At 39.3% G+C, this 22,001-nt stretch overlaps 1 protein-coding gene across 10 annotated transcripts in view; it reads left to right on the forward strand.

Moving 5' to 3' along the window:
- The window catches only part of ANO5 (anoctamin 5), a 137,806-nt gene that overhangs the window by 34,277 nt on the left and 81,528 nt on the right, over nt 1-22,001 (forward strand). For 7 of the 10 annotated variants that reach the window (XM_069091291.1, XM_069091295.1, XM_069091300.1 and 4 more), the window contains exon 2: nt 18,735-18,779. The exons of the other annotated variants lie outside the window; for them this stretch is intronic. In XM_069091291.1, the coding sequence (XP_068947392.1) occupies nt 18,735-18,779 (45 nt within the window). The remainder of the gene's footprint in view (nt 1-18,734; nt 18,780-22,001) is intronic. 10 annotated transcript variants of the gene reach the window in all.

Consider the following 22,001-nt stretch of genomic DNA (forward strand, 5'->3'; position numbering starts at 1 on the left):
CAATTGGGGTTAAGGGACTTGCCCAAAGTCACAGAGCTAGTTTTTTTGTGTGTGTGTGTGTTAAGTGTCTGAGGCTAGATCCGAACCCAGGTCCTCCTGACTCCAGGGCTGGTGCTCTATTCACTGTGCCACCTAGCCTCCTCTCTTGAGTCTTCTTGTACAAAATGACTAATATGGAAATATTTTACATGATTGCAAATGTATAACCTCTATCACATTGTTTACTATCTCAGGGAGGGAAAGGGGAAGAGAGGGAGGAATAGAATTTGGAACTCAAAATTAAAAAAAAAGTGAATGTTAAAATTTATTTTTACATGCAATTGGGAGAAAAGAAAATATTATTTTTAAAATACCTAAATGTAAGGAGAGATTCATATGCTTCCTTGAAAGCAAATTTGTATTGATGCAATGCTTAAGTGGGGAGGTATAATAATCATTACTTATATTTACATAGATCTTTGATGGTTGTGAAGTGATTTACACACATTATCTCTTTGAACCTTTACTGTTTGGAAGGTCATCATTATCCAAATTTTATAGATGAGGAAATTGTATTTTAAAGGGGTTAAGTGACTAGTAAGAAGCAGAAGGAAATTTGGAACCCAGATTTTCCTGGTTCTAGGTCTGGTGCTCTATTCACAACATCACATTACCCCTCAGGGAACCCAGGTCTTCCTGGTTCTAGGTCTGGTGTTCTATTCACCACATCACATCACCCCTCAGGGGAAAAAAAATTCAGACTAGGGACAAGTAAGACCACTTACTTCACAGATTTGTTCACAGCTTAGTGCTATGCAGATTTGATGGTTTTTAAGTACTGTGAGACATGCAGTCATCAAAGAAAGATTAGAATTATAAGTGACAGGAATTTAAAGATGGATGGACAATTTAACATTACATCTCCTGAATTATATTCTAATCACTAAAGTCCAAAAAAAGGTAAAATCTCACATTAAAAATAGCTGAACAAGATTTGAAACAATAGGAAGCTTCTGGGTATCTCTCATTAGGAAACGTCCCCTCACATACCCTGTTCCTTCAAGAGCTATGGTTATTTAACAGTATCCAGTAAAATGCCCAGAATTTAGAACCAAGGTGTCATCAGGCGAAGCAGATTAGAATGTAATTGGAAATACTTAATAAAATAAAAACCACTGCAGAATATAGATAATGGTGATTTGTGTTTTTCTAAGGTGGGGAGAATGCTGGGGCTGGAGTCAGGAAGACTCCTCTTCATGAGTTCAAATTTGGCTTCAGACACTTACTAGCTCTTTTCCAAAATAACCCCAGAACAGGGTTACAAAGAGTCAGACATGATCATAATGACTAAACAACAAGAAGTTGATATGTAGTCAGTAGGGATGCTTAGGTATGGTCCATTTCTCTTTGAGAGACACCATTCATTTAAAAGATCAGCAGGCTCAACATCTGAAATAATCTTTATCATTTTCACTCAAGTGAAGAGGGCCTCATTTTCTACCTAAGTCCCTCCCCCATTCTATTTTTTTTATTGCCTTTTATCTTTTATTACTAGAGGAGCATTGAAATGAGGAACACCCCAGTCATTTGAATTGTAAAGGGCATTTCCTTTCAACCCCTTCATTGTTCAGGCAGGGTCTTTGGGGCCCAGCAAAAAGAGGTGACTTGCTCATAGGAACTAATGTATTAGTAACAGGGCTAGAACTGGGGCCCTGCTATTTGTGCTTAGCTTTGGAATTCATTACAGGACCTTGCAACAGGTTCGTCTTTTTTGATTGTGTTTTATATACATTAAATTTAGCTTGTGTTTTGGGATCATGCATCACCTGGGGAGTAGGAAGCTGTGCTAATAGTAAGCATATTACTAACAAGACCAGGGGGATGTTTGTTTGGGATCCAGGTTTGGGGGAGATAACCCACAAGGAAGATAAGTTGCATAAATATTTATTAAAGACTCAGGTTCCATTGGCACCTGGACTGAACATGACACTCTGCATCAGAGAACCGGAATCTATCCTGGATCTTGTTTTACTATATCCCAGAGACCTCTTAACAACTGCTTTCTGTGCCACATGACTGAGGCTCCCTCATTCCCTAAACATTTGAAGCCCTCCACAAAGGACTTTTGTTATTTCAGTTAATTTCTTTTTAAACACAAATGAGCCTCTTCTAGAATGGAAAGTACACTGAACTAGAACTCAGTTCATGACCCAGGTTCTAATCACAATTCTAGAGGTTCCACAACTATTTTTTTGGTGTGATTTTGAGCAAGTTATTTGTAAATCCCTCCCTCACCCCTGCCCTCCCGGCCTTAACCTTTTCTCAATTTTTATCTCTGAAGTCATTCTGAGTATTAATATAATCCAATCCTATTGATCTTCATTCGGTTCCTTCAAGTCCCCAGGTCTCTCTGACCCCTGAGCATCTGGAGGGAAAGCGTGAGAAGGCTGCGGAGCTGGTGGAACAAGCTAGAAGCTCAGCTGACTGGCATTAGTCTAGACAGAGCACCCGTGCCAAATAGGGAAGAAGCAGAGGAGGAGCCTGTGCTACTCCTCCAGCTATGATTTCAACAGATTACCCAGTAGCATTTGGCAAGTCTTTGGCATCCCTGCCTAGTAAAAGGCGAAACAGAATAGCACAGAGAGAATGACGCCCAGTAAAAGAAAAACATGGTATAAGCTTCCTGCCCTTTCAGCCTAGGGGAGATAGGGAGACCCAGTTTCAAGAAAAGGAAAGCAAAGCAAAGGAAAGAAAAGAAAAGACAAAAAGAAAACCTTAAATAAGCAGAGAAACATCACGAGAGAGGGTTGTATAGTAGAGAGAACTCTGGGATTGAATTTTATAAATTGTAGAATTTGAGAGTTGCAAGGAACTTTGATTTTTAAAAATAGTTTGTTTTTATTTTTAAAAATTTTTTTATTAATCTGTCCCTCCCACTAACCCTACCCATATTGAGCAAACTGAAACGTCCCCCCCCCCCCATCTCTCAGTGTATATCTGTATAATCTAACAGAACAAATCCCCATATGAGCTTTGTCTCATAATGTCACTTTCTCCATTTTCAGTTCGTCTCTTTGTCAGGAGGTGAGTGGTGTGTTTGTTTCATCCTCATTCTTTTGGGCTCATAGTTTATGTTGATCAGAGCTCTCAAGTCTTTCAGGATTGTTTTTCTCTATAATGTTATCATGGTATAAATTGTTCTCTAGACTCAGCTCATTTCCCCTTGCTTCAGTTCATAAAGCTTTTTCCAGTTTCCTTAGTAATTATCTTTTATCATTTCTTATGGTACAATAATATCCTATCACATTCATATGCTGTAATTTGTCTCCAGTAGGACAGTCCCTTAGCTTACAAATTTTGCTCTTTTTTTGTATATATAAATAAATCCTTTTCCTTTTTCTTTGACTTCTTTGTGGTATAAGCCCAGCATTCAGATAGCTCGGTCAAAAAGTATGCAATGGACTTTTAGCAATTATCTCTTTTCACTTCCTTATTTTATAGTTGAGAAAGTTGAGCCCCAGAGAGGGGAAGAGACTTGTTCAAACTCACACAATTGAGATAGGAAAGCAAGAATTATAATGAGCCAAATCTTCTTGATGCCAACTAGAAAATTGGGTTGTTTTTGCCTTTCTACTTTCCACTAAAAGACAGAAGTATCAGAAGGATTCATATTTTGCCCTTTGCACAAAGCCTCACATTAGAGTACCCCTCATTGGATGAATTCAGCTGAATATTGAATGGTATCGCTTGTTTAAGTGTGTTATGAAAGGGTGGATTCCTATTCAGGTAGGAATCTGACCAGACTTTGTAGCTGAGAGGATGAGAGAAATGAAGATAGGAAAGTGACTACAGAAATAGTGGGGAAATGGGGGCTCTTTGGATCATGGAAACATACAGGCTTTGCTTCTTCTTTCTCCCCATTTAGAAGTTTTCAAGCTAGCCTGGTACTAGTAATCTTATTTTCAAGAAATCATGCACACTTTCCTTACTTGTAAAATACCCTAACAATTCATAGGGTTATTGTGAAGACAAAGTTATATCCTTTGAGTGTGAAAAGTTTATAATATAGAGCACAAATTTTTATATGAAGCCTTCAGTTGAGTCATCTTCAGTCATGGCCGACTCTTCATGACCCCATTTGGGGTTTCTTGGTGAAGATACTGGAATAGTTTGTCATTTCCTTCTCCATCCTTTTTTAATAAAGGCTGAAGTGTTTCCTTTGCCCTGCTTATTTGTTGCAAGGCTTTCGTTTTTCTTTTCATTTTCCAATATGAAAAGGAAAGAACAAATGTCTTAATTAAAAAAAAATAAAAAAGATTAAAAAGAATTAATGAACAGAAGGGAGGAACATTCATTCTGGGGAAACAATTGAGGCACATTGTTGTGAGCACATTGTTTGCAGGAATCAAAGAGTAACGTTTAACTATACTTACACATTCTGGAGCGTAAAAAGATTATTAACAAAGTTATAACTTTGAAACAAAAATTTGTAAATGGAGAATGTGTTTTCTTGCATGAAGGTATAAAGAGTCGGAACAGCTGGAAATGCTACCACATTTATTTGATTCCTCAAGATCATTCTTCGTGTTTTGCTACTGAATTACAGTTACAGATGTTAAGCCAATTTCCAGTCATTTGTTTTTACCAGGTTAGGTCTGGTTCTCAGTTATTGAGATGTGGAAGTTGTGTCTCTGCAGTAGAGTCTTGCCTAATTAAAGAATTTAGCTCTGTATCCCTCTTTGAGCTGCCACTCCCCCCACACACATAGGTTATATTGATTTCATGTGTCTCCATGATCAAAACGGAGCCAAAGGTTGTCTGTTATGTAGGGAACTTGATTGCAGCCTAGGAAATCTGGCTTATTCCAACAATAGCAGATGCTCTCTTGGGCCTACATTGTCCATCCTGAAGATAAAGACTATTCTGAATTCTGTTTTACTTAGAAGAGCAGAGAGAAATAATGTATAGATCTCAAAGCTTACAATACATTGATGTGAGCTATAACTTGGGTTGGGTAATTAGGTTTTTTTCCCAGTAGCTTGCTGATGACATTTAGCAATCCTTTAGCAGCACAGATATCATTGAATTTAGCATCTAGGAAACAAGAATAAGTATGGAAAATAGGAATTTACCAAGCAGCATGCAGGGGTGAACTCCTTCCCCGCCCTGCCTCTGCAACAGCATTCTGTTGCCAGTGTTCCAGAGATCCTATCATATTCCTCTTCCTTCCCCCTTGCAGGGGGTGGCATTCATGTTGTGCTTGGTTTGTGGTCCTGGCCCTGGGAACAAACATTCCTAGCTACAGTCCCTGCTGAAAATATAAAGCCAACTCCAGTAGAACTTAATTAAATTCTTTGTTTAATTTTTATTGAAAATTAATTTTTAAATTTTTTGTTTAAACTTTATCTTTGTGTCTGTGCCTGGTATAAAGTTCAGGATTTTAACAGATACTTGTTGAAGCTCACCGGTTCAATACCAAGTAGAGACTGGGCAATTTCCCCTTAGCCGCAGAGCTATCTAGTATATTGTTGAGAAATAATGTTCCTGAGTCAGGGTCCTTTATGGGACCAGCAGGGGCCATCATCAAGGCACCTTCTGGTTTTAATCTTCTTAGCATGGTTTGATATATCTCTAGCATTCAACCATATTTAAGCTGCCTGGACCCTTTTGTAGGTCTTGTCAATTGAGATACCACAGCCTACTGGTCTCTCTAATTTCATTTCACCCCTCCCCCTTTTAATGGTTGCCTTCTGCTTTTAATACTCGAAACAGTTATTTTACCTTGGGTAAGCAATTAAAGAGATTTGATAGAATACTCTGTCTAAAAGTCAACTTTGGTGTTTCACCCTCCCACAGGCTGCTTAGATGCCATTGGAATTACCTAAGTTCAAGCTGCCACCAGCACTAGGGGAAGAGGTAACAAACGCAAATGACCTTTTTTTATCTGTAATTGTTATTGCCATTTGACTTTGTTTTAATACAGGTGACTTGTAGAGGAGATATGTGCTCAGAATAGACATGGAACTTTAATCTTTGACCTGGACCTGGTGCTGCCCACTAATGGCCCAGGTACCCAGCATGTGCCCAATGGAGGCTAATGGTGCTCGATTGGGTTTTGGAGATAAGTGTATGAGCTCTAATAGAATATCTTTATTGAGTTACTGATAAAAGCAGGAGATAAATGACCACCTGTTTATTGAAGAGTTGCATGTGTAGAAGAGGAGAGCCCATGTTTGTGGGGTACTTGGGAATATCTCCTGGTCACTAAGGATGTGCTCTATGACTGTACCAGCAAACTGTCTTCTTAGCCTAGTAAGATTCTGTATAATAGGAAGTCATCAGGGTAGATAAGAATGGGATAGGTGATGTGGTAAAAGGCCAGAAGAGTCAGTATTGATATTGCCAGCCTTAGTAAACTTTGAGACTGGTAGCATGATGTAAGGGAAGATGGACTGGAGCCAATAGAATGGGGGTCCTGCCCTGTCTCTGCCACCCATAAGCTATGTGACATTGGATAAGTCATTTCAACTCTTTCAGGGTGTGTTTCTCATTTCCCAACCTGAAGGGTTGGACAGTAGATGACTTTCAATTTCTCATTCCTCACTTAGTGTGACTTTTTATAAAAACTATTTTTTATTGATACTTTGGTTTTTCTAATATCTCCTAAAATTCCTCCTGTATTCCTCCTTTTCCTTACAGACAGCCATCCTATAGAACAAAGATATATTTTTTAATAAAAAGAATAGAAAAAAATTGAAAAAAATCTGACAAAAATGTGCCATGCTCCATATACCTCCCTCCACTTCTGAAACGGAATGGTAGCAGATGTGTAAATATTATTTGTTAAACTTAAATTAATAATGTGTCAGTCATTGGAAAGGTCTTTAGCAATCACCCATTCTCCAATCCAATAAACATTTACTAAAAACAATGTCAGGCATTGTGCTAAGCCCTGGGGTTACAATTAATAAAAAAGAAAGACAGTCCCTGCCTTCAAGGAGCTTACAAACTAATGGGGGGAGACAACACACTAGGCAGGGAAGCAGGGTGGGGGAGAGTGGGGAGGGACATCAGGTGGTACCGGGCATAAGGATATCTTGTTCAGTGGTGTTGAAACCAAACAATATAGCAGATGCAAATTGGAGGGAGCTGAGAGTTCAGTTTGCACTCCTTATAAAGGAAGGCATTGGGAGGAATTTTTTTTTTCTTTCTGCTATTCAATCCAGAGACTGAGGGATGTGGTGTCAATTGGGGCTTGAGTTAGCAGCATGGTGGTTAGATTAGAAGTGATGAGCTTATTCTGAGAGGCATCAAAACAGGCTGAAACCATGATTCCCCCATTTTACAGATAAGGCAACCAAGATTCAGAGAGGTTTAAATGACTCATTCAAGATCACAGAAATGGCTTGTGGTAAAAATGGGGTTAAAACCCAGGTCCTCCAAATTCAGTGCTCCTTCCATTTCTCCACAATGCCTATCTGTTATTTAGAGAAGATGTAGTAAAGTTCTTAGAATTTATTAGTAAAAAGGAGATAATCAGTCTTCATCTTTTATTTGTGCAGGGTTTTTTTCTTCCTCAATGTAATCAAGGCTGCATTTGTCTCAGTTTATGTCTCCCCTTTTCCGTCATTGGCCATAATCATTTTGAATTTGTCTCTTCGACTAAGATACCAGATGGCCACATACATATTATTCATTTAGCAAATTTAATGACCATATTTATTCCCTTCTCAAAGATTATCTACAGATAAAATTCCCTTCTCATATGTTTAACATTAGTGATCCATGTTCAACCTCTGCAAAAGTTCTTACTCTGAAGGCTAGAAAATGAACCCTCTATAACTACTTTTTGGAAGGGATAGGGAAAGAACCTGTGATTTCACTGGTCATTAATTGATGGGTGTTCAGACCCCTTCCTTCATGAGGAAACTCCCTTTACTAATGCACATGGATCTTTTTTCTATAACTTATGATCTTAATATCCCATTGCCTGGGATGCTGGTTGGTTAGAGGGACTTTCCTAGGTTAACATAGCCAGTATGTGTCAGTAGTGGTTCCAAGGCCAGATCTCTACTCTGCTGCTTTTCTTCAAAAATGAACTTTAAACTAGTGGGTTATCACATCTCTTAGTAATGTGACCACGCCTAACTCTATTATTTATTTGACTATATTATTGGTGCTGAATTGGTACAGATGATATGATATAGTAGAAAAAATATAGAACTTGGATTTAGGAGAGAAACAGGTTAGAATCTAGGCTCCATTCATCAATCTACTGGTCAAACCATCAGTTTATAGTTGGGTATTTCAGGGAAACCTTTGAAGCTCAATTTATGTCTGTAAAATGGGGATGATAATAGTTGTGACTTAACAGGATTGTTGTGAAGAAAGCTCTTTGATAAAACTTGAAAGTGTTAGAGAAATGTGAATTGTTATCAGTAGTTATTATATAAGAAATATATCAGTGGTCTCACAAATTTTTAGGATTAGTACTTAGTTATGGAAAGGTAATTTAAAAAGATTTACTCTTCACAAAGAGAGGCAATGTGGCTTAGTGGATAAAATTTCAGTTTTGGTGTTAGATGCACCAGGTTTAATTCTGACCTCTGAGTCCTGACTGCCATACTGGCTGTGTGATGCTGGGAGGCCATGTTGACTGTGGGACACTGGGTTGCCATCTCTTAACCTCTCAATGCCCAAGTTGCCAATCTGCATTGGTAAACAAATTTTTCCTGGTGTTGTGTTTTTAAATCTGAACTAATAGGCCTGAACCTTAAAAAACAAAATAGTTTCTTCATAAATAGTTGGTTTTCCATTGTCCAATGTAAAATACCTGTAAAATATCTGTAAAAATATATATAAAAAAATCTGTAAAAATACCCAGTGTTTGCAAATTGATGGTCATCTTTTTTTTTTTTAAAGCTTTAATACTTTAATAGGCATAAAAGTTGTTTAATTTCCAGGGCTATCTGGTCACAGAAAATGCTGTTAATTTGATGCCATATGAACGAACCTGTTACTTACTGGTAAAGTTCTAGCATCCATGAGAACGCAATTCAAAACTTGGGTTCTCTGGAGTTTTCTGAGATTAAGTTTCTCCTGCTGGATTCTCTCCAGATATCCATTCTGTTTTGTTTGGTAGGGCAATACACTAAATAAATAAAGTGGGTCACCTATCATCCGACCTTCTTCACAAAGTAGGGAAGGGAACTTTGTGTTTATTTAATATTACTTGCACTCTTAAAAACATTTTAAATAATGTCTTTAAAAAATGCCATATCAATTTCCTGATATCTTCCCCCCTCCTCGACTTTTAGAACCTTCCCTTACCATAAAGAGAGTTACATAATGACAGCCAAGCAAGTTGAGGGCATGAGGACATTCAACATTTGTAGCCCCCTGGCTCTCTGGAGAGGCAGTGGTTTTATCATCATCTCTGAAACGAAAATCATTTCAGCTTTTAATTCATCTGCCTTGTAATGCTTTTTAATTATGTCATTATAGTCATTTTGCATATTCTCTTGGTTCTACTCTCTTTCCTCTGCATTATTTCTCGTAAGTCAATCCATCAATAAACATTTATTAAGCACTTAGGGTATATAAGGAACTGTGTCAAGTGCTGGGTATCTGCAAAGATAAAATGAACATTCCCTGTCCTCAGGGAGTTATATTCTATTGAGGGAAACCACATGTGCATGTAGAAATACAGATAAAATATACATGAAAGAAATATCTGATGATTTCAGCCAGGGTCACTAGCACTGGGAGTGGGTAGGGTCGGGAAAGGCAGCCTCATGTGGGAGGTGCTGCTCAAAATGAGTCTTCCCTTGGTTTTCTGAGTTGTTCATTTGTGTTATTCCTGAAGGTACAGTGATATTTTGTGACATCCAATAGCGCAGACTTGGTAGAGGACACTCTCAAAGGCTGGCCATTGAATCAGAGGCAAAATCAAGCCAGGGACCTCCAGTCTTGAGTCAAGGTACAGATGACATTTGGGTTGCTCCATAAGTACTTTTGGTCTAGTGTTACAACAACCATTGCCACAGTCACCACAAAGTGTCCTAAATCCATGGAGTTAGACAATCTATTCTTTGTGGGCAAGCAGGTTAGACGTAGTCTGAAACCTGTACAATAGGGTCAGGAAAGCATCAATAATGGCTGAATAGGTCTGCGTTTGGGAGGCAGGGTGGGGTAACAGAAAGTTTTGGATTTGGATTTCTACTCTAAGAATCTGAATTTGAATCCTTGCTCTGAACTTTTCTCTCTGTATCACATTGGGCTAGTTAGTTAATTTCCCTACTTCTCTGGTTCCTCTTCTGGAAAATGAAGGAGATGTACCAGGACACTAAGGACCCTTTCAGTTCTAATTGCTAGGTGATCTTGGAAGCATTACTTTAACCCCCCTGGGCCTCAGTTTCTTCATCTCATTAGAAGACTTTAGAGGGCCTCTAGTCTGGCCTCCTCATTTAACAGATGAACAAATTAAGAAAGGTTACTTGACTTGCAAACAAATTAAGAAAGGTTACTTGACTTGCCTGAAGTCACTCAATGTTGCTGAGTGGGATTAGAACCCAGGTCTTTCAGATTTTAATCATTGTTAAGTCTAGTGCTCTGTGTTTTGTGTCACTAGCTAGATTAAAATAGGGAGCATCTAATCAAAAGGGAAATTTGTATGTAAAAGCTTACTTGGTGAAAAAGAGTAAGAAATTCAGATTGTTAATGACATGCAGAATTCTTGGCAGTGATTCCATTCCTTGCCAATGAAGGAAGTTTATGGTTTCTTGTGAGTGCCTCAGCCCTCAGAAAGGTTGGAGCCCCAGGTCCTATTCCTTGTTTGTTTGTTTGATCACATTTTCTCGACTTCAGTTCCAAGGATTTTAGTTTTTATTAATTGTTATGATTCTGGACTTGGGAGTTAGGAAGGTCCAGGTTCAAATCTTGCCTGTCATATTTGCTAGCTGTATGAATACGTGAAAGGGAATTGCCCTTCCTTGGGTCTGAGCTGCTCTGTAAACTGTTGGTAAGACCTGTAGTATTTGTCTTCAAGGCTTTTGTGAGGCTCAAAGCAGATGATGAATGTCAAGGTCTTTGAAGATCCTAAAACATTATATAAATGACCATTGTGGATGAGGATGAGGATGATGAGGACAAATGACAGTCGGTCAGTCAACGTGGTAAAACCCTGAGAGTTGGGCTTCGTGAGCTCAGGTCTACAAAGTGGCTAAAGCAATGTGTTTCAGCTGAGACCCAGCATCCCCGTTGTCCATCGTGTGGCTTTCCACAGCTTCCTGTCTCAATTGCACATCTTCAGGCCATGGTTCTTGCAAAATTTTCCAAGTTAAAACACAAAGTCCTTCTCATTGAATCACCAGCAAACTCTCTAATGAGGCTAGGCTTCCCTGTAATCCCTTTGATTCCCATTCCCTATTTTTTTATCGGGCCACTCTCCAAACACAGTGGTTCTTCCTTGTGGCCCTAAAAGAGAGACTTTTCTTCCTCCCTCTGCTCCCTTCCTAGAGGGGTCAGTGGGTCCATAAAAAATCGTGAAGTGCCTTCTATGTGTCAGACGTTGTGCTAAGCACCGGTGCTACAAAAAGAGGTAAACATCTTTCCCTTCCATGAGCTCACAATCTAACAGGGGAGAGAATAAGCAAGTAAATGTGTACAAACAAGCTACATGAAGGATAAATCAGCAATAATTAAAAAAGGAAAGGCTCAAGAATTAAGAGGGGCTGGGAAAGGCTTCCTGTAGCAGATGGAATGTTAGATGAGATTTGAAGGAAGCCAGGAAAGTCGATAGGCAAGGGATAAGGGGGGAGAATGTTGTAAGCATGGGGGATAGCCAGAGAAGATGCCCAGAGCCCAGAGACAGTGTCTTATTTGAGGAACATGTATCTAATTCATTTAATAACAATAACTTAATTATTTTATATTATTATACTATTAATATAAATATTGATTATTAACTTAATAACAGCGCAGCATTTTTCCTTCCCTGCTGTCCCTGAAGTCTGCCTTTCCAGATTTCAACAGTATGTTTCAGCTGCCGTCTCACTCTGAGCTTCACTCATTGCTTGAGGCTTCCCCATCCTGGAATATCAATTTTCCTTTGGGCTTCTCATCTTTTACAACAGAACCTAGGCTTCTCAGGAATGGACGAATGATCGAAAGACCTTTAGCAAACACTTACTAAATACCGAACAACCATGCCAAATTCTGGAGACAAGGAAGATGGCAAGGAGTTGGCGGCAGGATGGATGGTCACAGCATGGTCTAGTGCTGCAGGCAGGCAGGTTAGACGTAGAAGACCTATGTGTATTTGTAGTGGGCCTATCACCCATCAGGATAACACGGGCTCAGATGAGTTCCAAAGTAAGAAACTTTGGCAGGACCAGTCTCCAAGAGAGGCCTCATAACTTCTTGCAGGATGCATGGTTGGTGGGGTTATGGAGCTTCCCTTGCCTTGTAGAAATTCTCCTCCAAGATTCTCCCTAATGCTCTAGATGACTTCTTTTAGGTTTTTTACTATTGGACACCTATCAGCCCTTTTCTCATTGGGCACACTTAAATTTTAAATTCACAAAACCTCACTGTCTTTGGATCTTCATCATAACCCTTTGAGGTAGGTGTTATTAATATCATGCCACTTTACAGATGAGGAAACTGAGGCTTCCAGGGCCATCACACTAGTAAGTGTCTAAGGCAGGAGTTCCTCTCAGTCCAGAATGTTATCCATTGTTCTGCCTAGCTGCTGGTGTTTCCTGTTTTGGCCCACATGTCACCCTGTTGACTCATAGAGGCTGAATTTCACTAAAGCCCCCTGAGGCCTTTTCCACTTGAACTGCTGTCTACCTCTGCCTCCCCCTCACCTTCCTGTGCAGGGGCAACTTCCTTCAAATTATCAAAGTATTTACTTCCAGCATCTGTAATTTCATCCTTGTGCTCTCCCTTGTAGACTGCTACCCTGGGACAACCTTTGTGAACTGTGACTCAAATCTTCATTGCTCCTCAGCTAATGGGGAGAGGCCTCTCAGAATTCAGCCCAGCTCACCCTCTGCACTGTTGTCCTCAGGTCACTTGGCCTGGACTTCAGTTCTTTGAAGGCTTTACTTCTATCTGATTCTGTTAGTCAGGGTTACTCTCCAGGGGTTGGGGGTGGGGGGCAGAAAGTTCTCTGTATCAACAATGCAATTAGACTTCTTTTCTGTGTAATGTATATGCACAGAAGTTTCAAACAGCTTTTCTTTAATTTTTGGATTGATTTGTAAGGGCAGGGATTAGTGGCTCCTAATAAAGTTAAAAGATTAAAAAAAAATTAAGACCTGTATGAAGGTGGGTCTTTATTGGAACATCTGTCAGGAACCGAGGATCTATCTCCTCTGTCTGTGATAAGACAATGAAGAATGACGTTAATAGAGGTTAACCCCACCCCATCTATGCATTTGATAGTTTGAGGATAAACGTTTAATGAATAAATACGTTGTGAAATCTGCGTGACTAATGATGATAACCTAGGTATCCAGGAGAGATATTGGCATAACCGGTTCACTTAAGCAGGGCAGTGAGCTGTGATGTCACTAATTTATTCTGATTTTAAAAGCAGCAACAGTTCTTTAAGCTAAGCAGACATTTCTGAAGGCTTTCATTGGGCATTTTGTTAACCAGGCCATTCTTGCTTCATGCTGATAAGAGCTAGGTTCATTCTCATTAATGCTGGGCTGCCAATGATTTAGCCACTTAAAAATGAGTATGTTACTTGGCTTAATGCAGAGGTGTTTTGTTTTTAACCTAGTGATCAGAATAGCCAGCTCACCAGTGAGAGCCCATGATGTCTTAAAGATAATGTCTATGGGGAAATGGACTGAGAGTTGGAAGCCCTGGGTTTGAATCCCAGCTCCAGCCTTTACCAGCTAGCTGTGTGACTGAGGATAAGTCACTAATGCAAATAATGAATGTGGCAAATACTTACTAGGTACCCGGTTTACCCAATAGCTTCCCCTAAACTGTTTCCTTCTCTGTAAAATGAGGGAGTTGGGGGAATGGATATACACAGATCTGGATTTGGAGGTAGGAAAGCCTGGTATCAAGTACCGCTTTTGATACATGGATGGTTGTGTGTCCTCAACTACATCATTTTACCTATCACATCAGGGCCCCAGGTAATTCACTAGAACTAAGAAGTCACCAGTCTGCATTGGTAGAGGGGATTCTTCATGTTATTGTTAGTTGTTATTAGTTACATTATTACATGTTGTTATTAGTGCTAACAACAATGACAATAATAACACTTGAACCACCTTTTTGCTTTTATAAAAATCATTTCTAGTTATACGAGATACCGTGTCCCCCTCAACAATGTCTTCCATGATGACAAACACAAACACAACTAACTAACCCAGTGATCACATCTGACAGTATTTTGTACCCATAGTCTGTTAGTGCTCGATAAAAAAAAGGGAGTAGAATTTTTAAAAATTAAATGCTTTGTTTTTGCCTTTTTTAAAAATACCATAGTCCCAATAGTCTATCTAATTTTCACCCAGTATACTCCACTATTCTTTTTTGATTCCTTCCCTCACAAATATAGCATCTCCTCTTGTTACTAACACAGTGACCCATCTTACAGGCTTTTTTTTTTTTTGAGGGAGCACTTTGTAAATGTAAGTTGTTATGGAGTTAAAGAATTATGCAGAGATGACTATTAGAACATTAGAACAGGGGAGGCCAGGTGGCTCAGTGAGTAAGAGCACCGGCCACAGAGTCGGGATGACCTGGGATCGAATCCGGGCTCCGATACTCAGCACCACACCCAGAAATAACTGACCATTTAACTTTGAGCAAGTTACTTAACCCCAATTACTTAAAAAAAAAATTAGGAAATTTTAAAAGATTGAAATTCTCAGATGATTACTAAAGCCCATATTAGTAATACATTTTCACCTTACTTTTCTTGGTTCTCATACATTTGGATCTCTGACTTATCCAGGTTATTTATGGTATAGGGATGTATCAGGGAGCAGAAATAGAAGCCTGGTCGAGATGGGGGCTGAGCCAAGAATAGGAGGTACTGGAGTGAGAATGTGATTAGAGATTACAGGTATAGGAATGAGCAATAGAAGTATTCAGGTCATAAAGACTAACCAAACAGGTAAAGTAATAAGGAGAAAAATTCCATAATATTATTTTTGTTGTTATTGTTTAGTTGTTTCAGTTATGTCTGACTTTTTGTGACACCATTTGGGGCTTTCTTGGCAAAGATACTAGAGTAGTTTTCCATTTTCTTTTCCAGTTCATTTTCCAGATGAGAAACTGAGGCAAACAGGGTTAAGTGACTTAGCCAGGCTCACTGCTAGTAAGTGTCAGGAAGGTGAATTTTCCTGACTATCCATTGGCGTGCCTCAAATTAGGGACAGGGACTAGACCTAGGGATTTCATTGCTTTAAGGCACTCTCAGTTGAGTACAGTCCTTCTGCCGGTGTCAATTGGCACCTTCATGAGAATCTATAGTCTCAGAGAGACACCCACAGAGTTACTCAGTCAGTATGTGTCAGAGTCAGAGCTTGTATCTACCTTCCCAGTTTTGAGGTCATTGCAAAGAATGCTGAGAAAGACATATTCTAATAATAGTAGCTAACATTTACATAGAGCTTACTATGTGCCAGGCACTCTGTTAAGCCTGTTTCCTCATTTGATTCTCACAATTCTGGGAGGTAGGTGCTATTTTTATTGTCATTTACATATGAGGAAACTGAGGCAAACAGGTTCAATGTCTTGCTCTGATACTTACAGCCTTGTCTGAAGCCAGGATTTAAACTCAAGTCTTCCTGGCTCCAGATTATCTACTGTGTCACCTAACTGCCTCAAATTTGGGGGTTCTAGATGTTTTTATCTAATATACAAGCCTAGTAGGGAGTGTTGGGGAAAAGGTGAAGCTTTTTAGATAAAGGAAAAAGGCGAAGCTTTTTAGATAAAGGAAAAAGGCTGTTTTCAGGAACAGTTGCTCTATTGGGAACTAACAGCAGCCATACTTCTACTTGCAAAGAAACTCCCAACCATCTCTAAACATAGCAACCCTAAACTCCCAACCATCTCTAAACATAGTTACTATCATACAGTAACTTGAAGATATCACCTACCCTTGGACTTTGAATTTCCTCCTTGGAAACCAATAGTCAAATTAAAGTTTATCAACCTTTAAAAAAAAAACCAGTCACATGAAAGTTCTTCCTCTTTCCCTCGAAATGATCCCTTGTCCTTTCCTTGCCCTTTAAATGTGGTGGAGTCATCAAGGTTTAATCCTGCCATCAGCTTTTTCCATTCTATACATTCCTTTAACAATCAATGATTTATTTCAACTGTTATCATATCTCTACTGAAGATTCCCCAATACATACCTCAGTTGTTAACCTCTCTCAATCTTTAGCCCTTCTTCTCCGGTTTACCATAAGACTTGTCCACCTGGATGTCCCACCAAAACTGCAAAGATGTCTAAAGCTATATTTACTCTAAATCTAGTCCTGATTTTACTGTTTCTTTCAGTAATACCACCATTAGTTTAGACCTGTCTCCCTCACTGCCTCCCTCCACCTGGCAACATGTCATATCAATGCGTTCCGTCAGAATGCCGCTACCAACGCTATACCACGAACCTTCATTATCACCTACCTAAATCTTACTGTAACCTCTTACCAGGTCTTTCTGCCTCCTTTTGTTTCTTCCATCCCACCCATTTTTCATACCCTCTCCTTTAATGAAACAATCTGCTTTTATGAAAAGATTTGCTAATATCACTGCTTAAAAAGCTTAAGGAGCTCCATTTTGACCTACCAGGGAAAATTTCAAATCCTCTCCCTGGCATTCAAGGTCCTTTGCAATCCAGTAGCACCCTATCTTTCCAGCCTTTCCTCATTATTCCCTTTCATGAATTCCATCCCAGAATCAAGCTTGAAGAGTAACATGCCCCTTTTCATTGTCTGTACCTATCCATGTGCTTTCCTGTCCCTAAAATATTTTCCCTTATTCTCTTTACATATTTCATCCCTACGCAGTCTATTAACTGCCAACTTGAATGTTCTCTTCCCAGTGAAGCCTTCTCTGATTTCAATCATCACCATTAATTTGTAACCTTCTTCTTTCTCAGACTTTATATAGCAAGTTTAAAAAAAAAACTTTTCTCATGCATTTATGGGGCAGCTAGGTGGTGCAGTAGATAGAATGACAGGCCTGAAGTCAGGAAGATTCATCTTCCTGAGTTCAAATCTGACCTCAGACACTTACTAGTTTTGTGACCTTGGACAAGTCACTTAACCCTGTTTTCCTCTGTTTCTTCATCTATAAAATTAGGGGGAGAAGCAAATGGCACACCACTCTAGTATTGGTGAAGAAAACCCTAATTGGGGTCATGAAGAGTTGTACGTGACTGAAACAACTGAGCAACAGTACATTTATATACTCTATATAGAGAATCATATAATTTATATAATATTACACATTAATATTTACATAATATATAATATAATAATTTTAGTTATGTAATATATTACAATATAAATATATGACAATAAATATATAACATAATATTACACATATTATGCCCCTGTATTATATACCTACCAGACTGTAGACCTCCTGAGGGTGTAAACAGTGGCAATTTCCTAAGTGCATTGCTTTTTCATATATCAGTGGGGGAGGAAAGAGAAAGGGGTGTGGAGGAAGTGTGAGTTCTTTGGTGTGGGGAACCCCTAGTGTGGAAACTCCTTCCATCGATGCCAATTAGCCACTAATGTATAATTTAATATCTTAAAGAGTTGCTTTGTTCAGTAAGGGATTAAGTGACATGTTCCATGGTCACACAACTCATATGTGTCTGGGTTAAGGCTTGAAATCTGGCTTTTTGACTCGAAAGCCAGTTCTCTATGTCCCACGCTAATGCTTCACATTTACAGAACTAGTATATGGCACCATTTGTTCTTGCTGAACTTCAGTGAGGAGTCCTCTGCAGACGGCTCCCAATTAGATTATCCTTTTAGGTCAGAGACTGTATCATTGCCTTCTGTATCCGCAGACACGGTGGCACACTGGATAAAGCTCTAGGTCTGGAGTCAGGAAGACTTGAGTTCAAGTCTGATACCTACTAACTGTGTGACCCTGGTCAAATTGTTGTACCTCTGTTTGCCTCAATTTCTTCATCTGTAAAATGGGGATAATAATGGCACCCACCTCCCAGGGTTGTGGGCATCCAATGAGATAATCGTAAAGCACTTTAACACAGTTCCAGACACATAATAGGCACTTTACAAATGTTAGCTATTACTATTGTTGTTATTATTCTATATCTCAGACACTGCCTGGGGCTTCTCCAGTATGTAGTTAGTGCTTTTTAAATGTTTGTTGGCTAACGGAGATGTCCAGCATACGGTAAACCAGGGTAATTCAGATGTTATTGACTGAACAGTTTGGTTGGAATTTTGAGTCTGTGAAGGGAAAGCTGAGTCATTCTAAACGCAGGGGCCTGTTGTGTGTCTAAGTTTGGACAAATGCCAGGTGAACACAGTGATGCCAGCTGAGAAGGAGAGCACGCACATTCAATCCAATTTATACCAAGCCCTGAAAACAACACTTCCGAGCCACTGGCTTATTCTGCTTTCTGGTGCCCTGTTAAGAGAGCAGAATCAGGGTCTTCAGATACATTACAGATATTGTGTGAAGGTCACCATTCTGCTAGTTAGTTAACACCATGTTTTTTTCCCTTGAAGATGATATTGCTGTTCTCACCAAGTTCAAGTCCACAAATCCAGAAGGTATTGTACTAACCAGAAAAAAAAAGATCTCATGTTCACCACCTTGTTAATCGTTTGTATTGTGTCTTGCTTTGTGCTGTCACCAACATAGCCTTCTTCCTTTCCCCAGACATAGAAAACCCATGGCAGTCCTTCTGAAACCCAAATGGGAGAAAATCCATCCATCCATTCATTCACTAACCTTTTACTCAATGCCTATTTTGTACATAACAATGCGCCAGGCATTGGGAGATCTTGGGAAGAGAGGCAGGAAAGCTATCTTGCATTTCAAAGATTTAAAATGTGGGAAGATGAAAACAATCAAATGATTTAAATGCTGACGACTAATAATTTTTTGATGATTCAGTTTTATCTTAATTTAATTATTTTAAATTATTTAATTAGTTTTAGTCATGAAGCACTACTGATTATAGTATTGAGGCAGATAACACAGTGGATAGAACACTATGCCTAGAGTCAGGAAGATCTGAGGTCAAATCTACCCTCAGATACCTACTAGATGTGTAACTTTACACAAGTCACTTAAATCCTGCTTGCCTCAGTTTTGTCAACTGTAAAGTGGGTATAATAATATCACCTACCTTACAGGGTTGCTCTGAGGCTCAAATGAAATAATATTTGGAAAAAGTGTTTTATCACAGTGCCTGGCATATAGTAGGTACTAGATAAATGTTTATTCCCTTTGCTTATTCTTCAAGTTTTCATGGAAGAAGATATCAGATGTCTTCTTTCCCATGTAGAAGAGGGAGATTCTTTTATAAATGGGGAAGAGATTGGGCACAAGTGTTGGCCCCATCTGTTCTTCAGAGGATGCAGAATGATAGAGTAGAAAGATTTCTGTGTTTAGAGGCAGAGAATCTGAGTTATAATTCAGGCTCTGACCTGTATGATATTAGATGAGCCATTTAACCTCCCTCAGTTTCCTCATCTGTAAAATTAAAGCGGTTGGTCTACATGACCTCTAAGGTCTCCTTCAACTCATAGATGCTATTACAGGGTAAAATAATTGAAATAATATTCTACAACACAACTCAGTTCTTGCCTTTAAAACCTTCCATACTATGTTTTCTTTTTGGTGTCTTTTAGAGACACCATCCTATGAAAAATGTTACTTAAAGAGATGAGTAGCATTTGAACATTTCTTAGAAACTGTTGAATACTTAGAATCAGTTGACTAAGTAGAAGCACACCGAATTAGAGATGGCAAGAACCTTTAATCTATCATTCTCACTTTTAAGGTGAGGAAATTGGCAATATAGTGAGAAGGAGGAAGTGCTGGATTGGAATTTACTGAACTTGGGTTCAATTCTTGCCTTGTGACCTTGGGCAAGTCACTTAACTCATTTGTTTCTCAGTTTCTACATCTCTAAAATGAGAGGCCCTCTAATGTCCTCCCCTTCCCCTCAAACCTGTGGGCCTATAAGTGATTTGTTCAGCATCATACAGCAAGCTGTTGGGCAAAACTAGAACCTGGCACCTACATCCCTCTGTATTCCTCATGATCAGTCTGGTAACTTCATGTAAGGCCCTAAACTTGCATTATATTTCAAATTATTCCCACCTCCACTTTATTTTGTCAAATCTGCTATTCTCTTTGGATATGCTCAGAATTAAACTAAACCTCTTTCCCCCAATATATTTTCCATAATGACTAAGGATTATCTTTTTATTCTTTCCCCTTTTATCTCCCTGACCTTTAAAGTCAATTAGCCAGTAAGCTACTTATTAGACATTTATTTTGTAACCAAACACTGTGCTAAGCTGCTGGGGATTTTTAAAAAATGGCAATCCCCCCAAAACAACAACAACAACAAAAAAGCCACTTGTCCCTACTCTCAAGGAGCTTACAGTCTAATGGGAGAAAAAACTTGCAGACAATTATGTACAAAGTTTTTAAAAATAGGCTAAATTAAAGATAACCCAAAGAGAGGAGGCCCCCGATTTAAGGGGGATTGATTAGGTAATCGATTGATTGATTGACCCCACCATCTACAAGAACTCTTTCCTATAGATTATGGGATTTTTGCCAGGACTTGAAGGGATCCAGGGAATCCAGGAGGCAGTGATGAAGAGGGAGAGATTTCCAGGCATGGGGCAGAGCCAGGGAAAATGCCCCAAGATGAAAGATGGAGTAAGAAAAAGATCGAGGAGGCCAGTATCCTTGGCTTGCTGAATTTGTGTGGTGTGGGGCAGGAGTATTACTCCACTATTTGGCGGTGGAAGCAGGGACATGCTGGTGCCCTTTTCAGTCCCGTGTAGATGCCCACCCACACATCCTAGGCTTAGCAACTGGTAGACCCAGGTAAGCCCAGTTTAGGCCAAGCCTTGTGGCTGGAGATGGGAAAGGAAGAAGGCTGATGAAGCAAAAGAAAAATGAGTCTTGCGCTGCATCCCGCACGCTCCTTTCTTGTTTAGTGCCATGCTCTTTTTGTAAGGGATGTGCTGTGTACACAGTAGCTTTTATGTTTCCTACCTTTCAGATGTTGCTGCAATAAGAACTTATCGGCCAAGCAGTACCAGTGGTGGGGATGGAAATCCCAGCTTTGCCCACTTTTAGCTTATATGTTCTTTGGCAAATCACTATAACTCCTAGGATTGTGGTTACTCAGTGTGCAAAATGAGGGAAAATAATGAGGACTCACTTATTACTTTGGAACTTCTTTCTCCTATCTCTAAATCTAAGACTCCTTAAAGTTTCTGAGATAGGAAAGTACATATAAAAAAATGTCACTTGTGATACTGCAAGAAGAGTGAACAAAGAAGTCTAGGAATGTGTACAAAGCATAGGGTAGATTGTGCCAGCTTTGTTATGTACCCTATTTACAGGCAAAGAAAGTAAGCCAGCTAATGAATGAGCTAGGATTCGAACCCTGACCTCCTCATTTTAATCTTTAACTGTATTTCTCTGGCATCATGTTGCCTCTCACATTCTCCCCCATGCCCCACCCTCTGCTGCCACTACACTAAGGATATTTTCCTCACATATTTTTATTCACTTACACTTATTATTATTCCTAAGGATATTTCATATGTCCTTTTGAGAAGTTTTGAGATGAGAAGATTCATCTCCATGTCTTCCTAAGGAGGCATCAGGATAGGGTAGAGTGCTCAGTCTCTGAGAAAATTTTTTCTTAATGTTGATGCATCCCATAAATTGCCCACTTGTCAGTGTTACAGGTACACAGCTCGAAACTGTGTAGGATTAAATTCCATTAATGTTCT

This window comes from Petaurus breviceps, unplaced genomic scaffold (assembly GCF_028583685.1).
Source record: "Petaurus breviceps papuanus isolate PSGF00001 unplaced genomic scaffold, PetGlider_PUasm1.0 188, whole genome shotgun sequence".
NCBI lineage: Eukaryota > Metazoa > Chordata > Mammalia > Diprotodontia > Petauridae > Petaurus > Petaurus breviceps.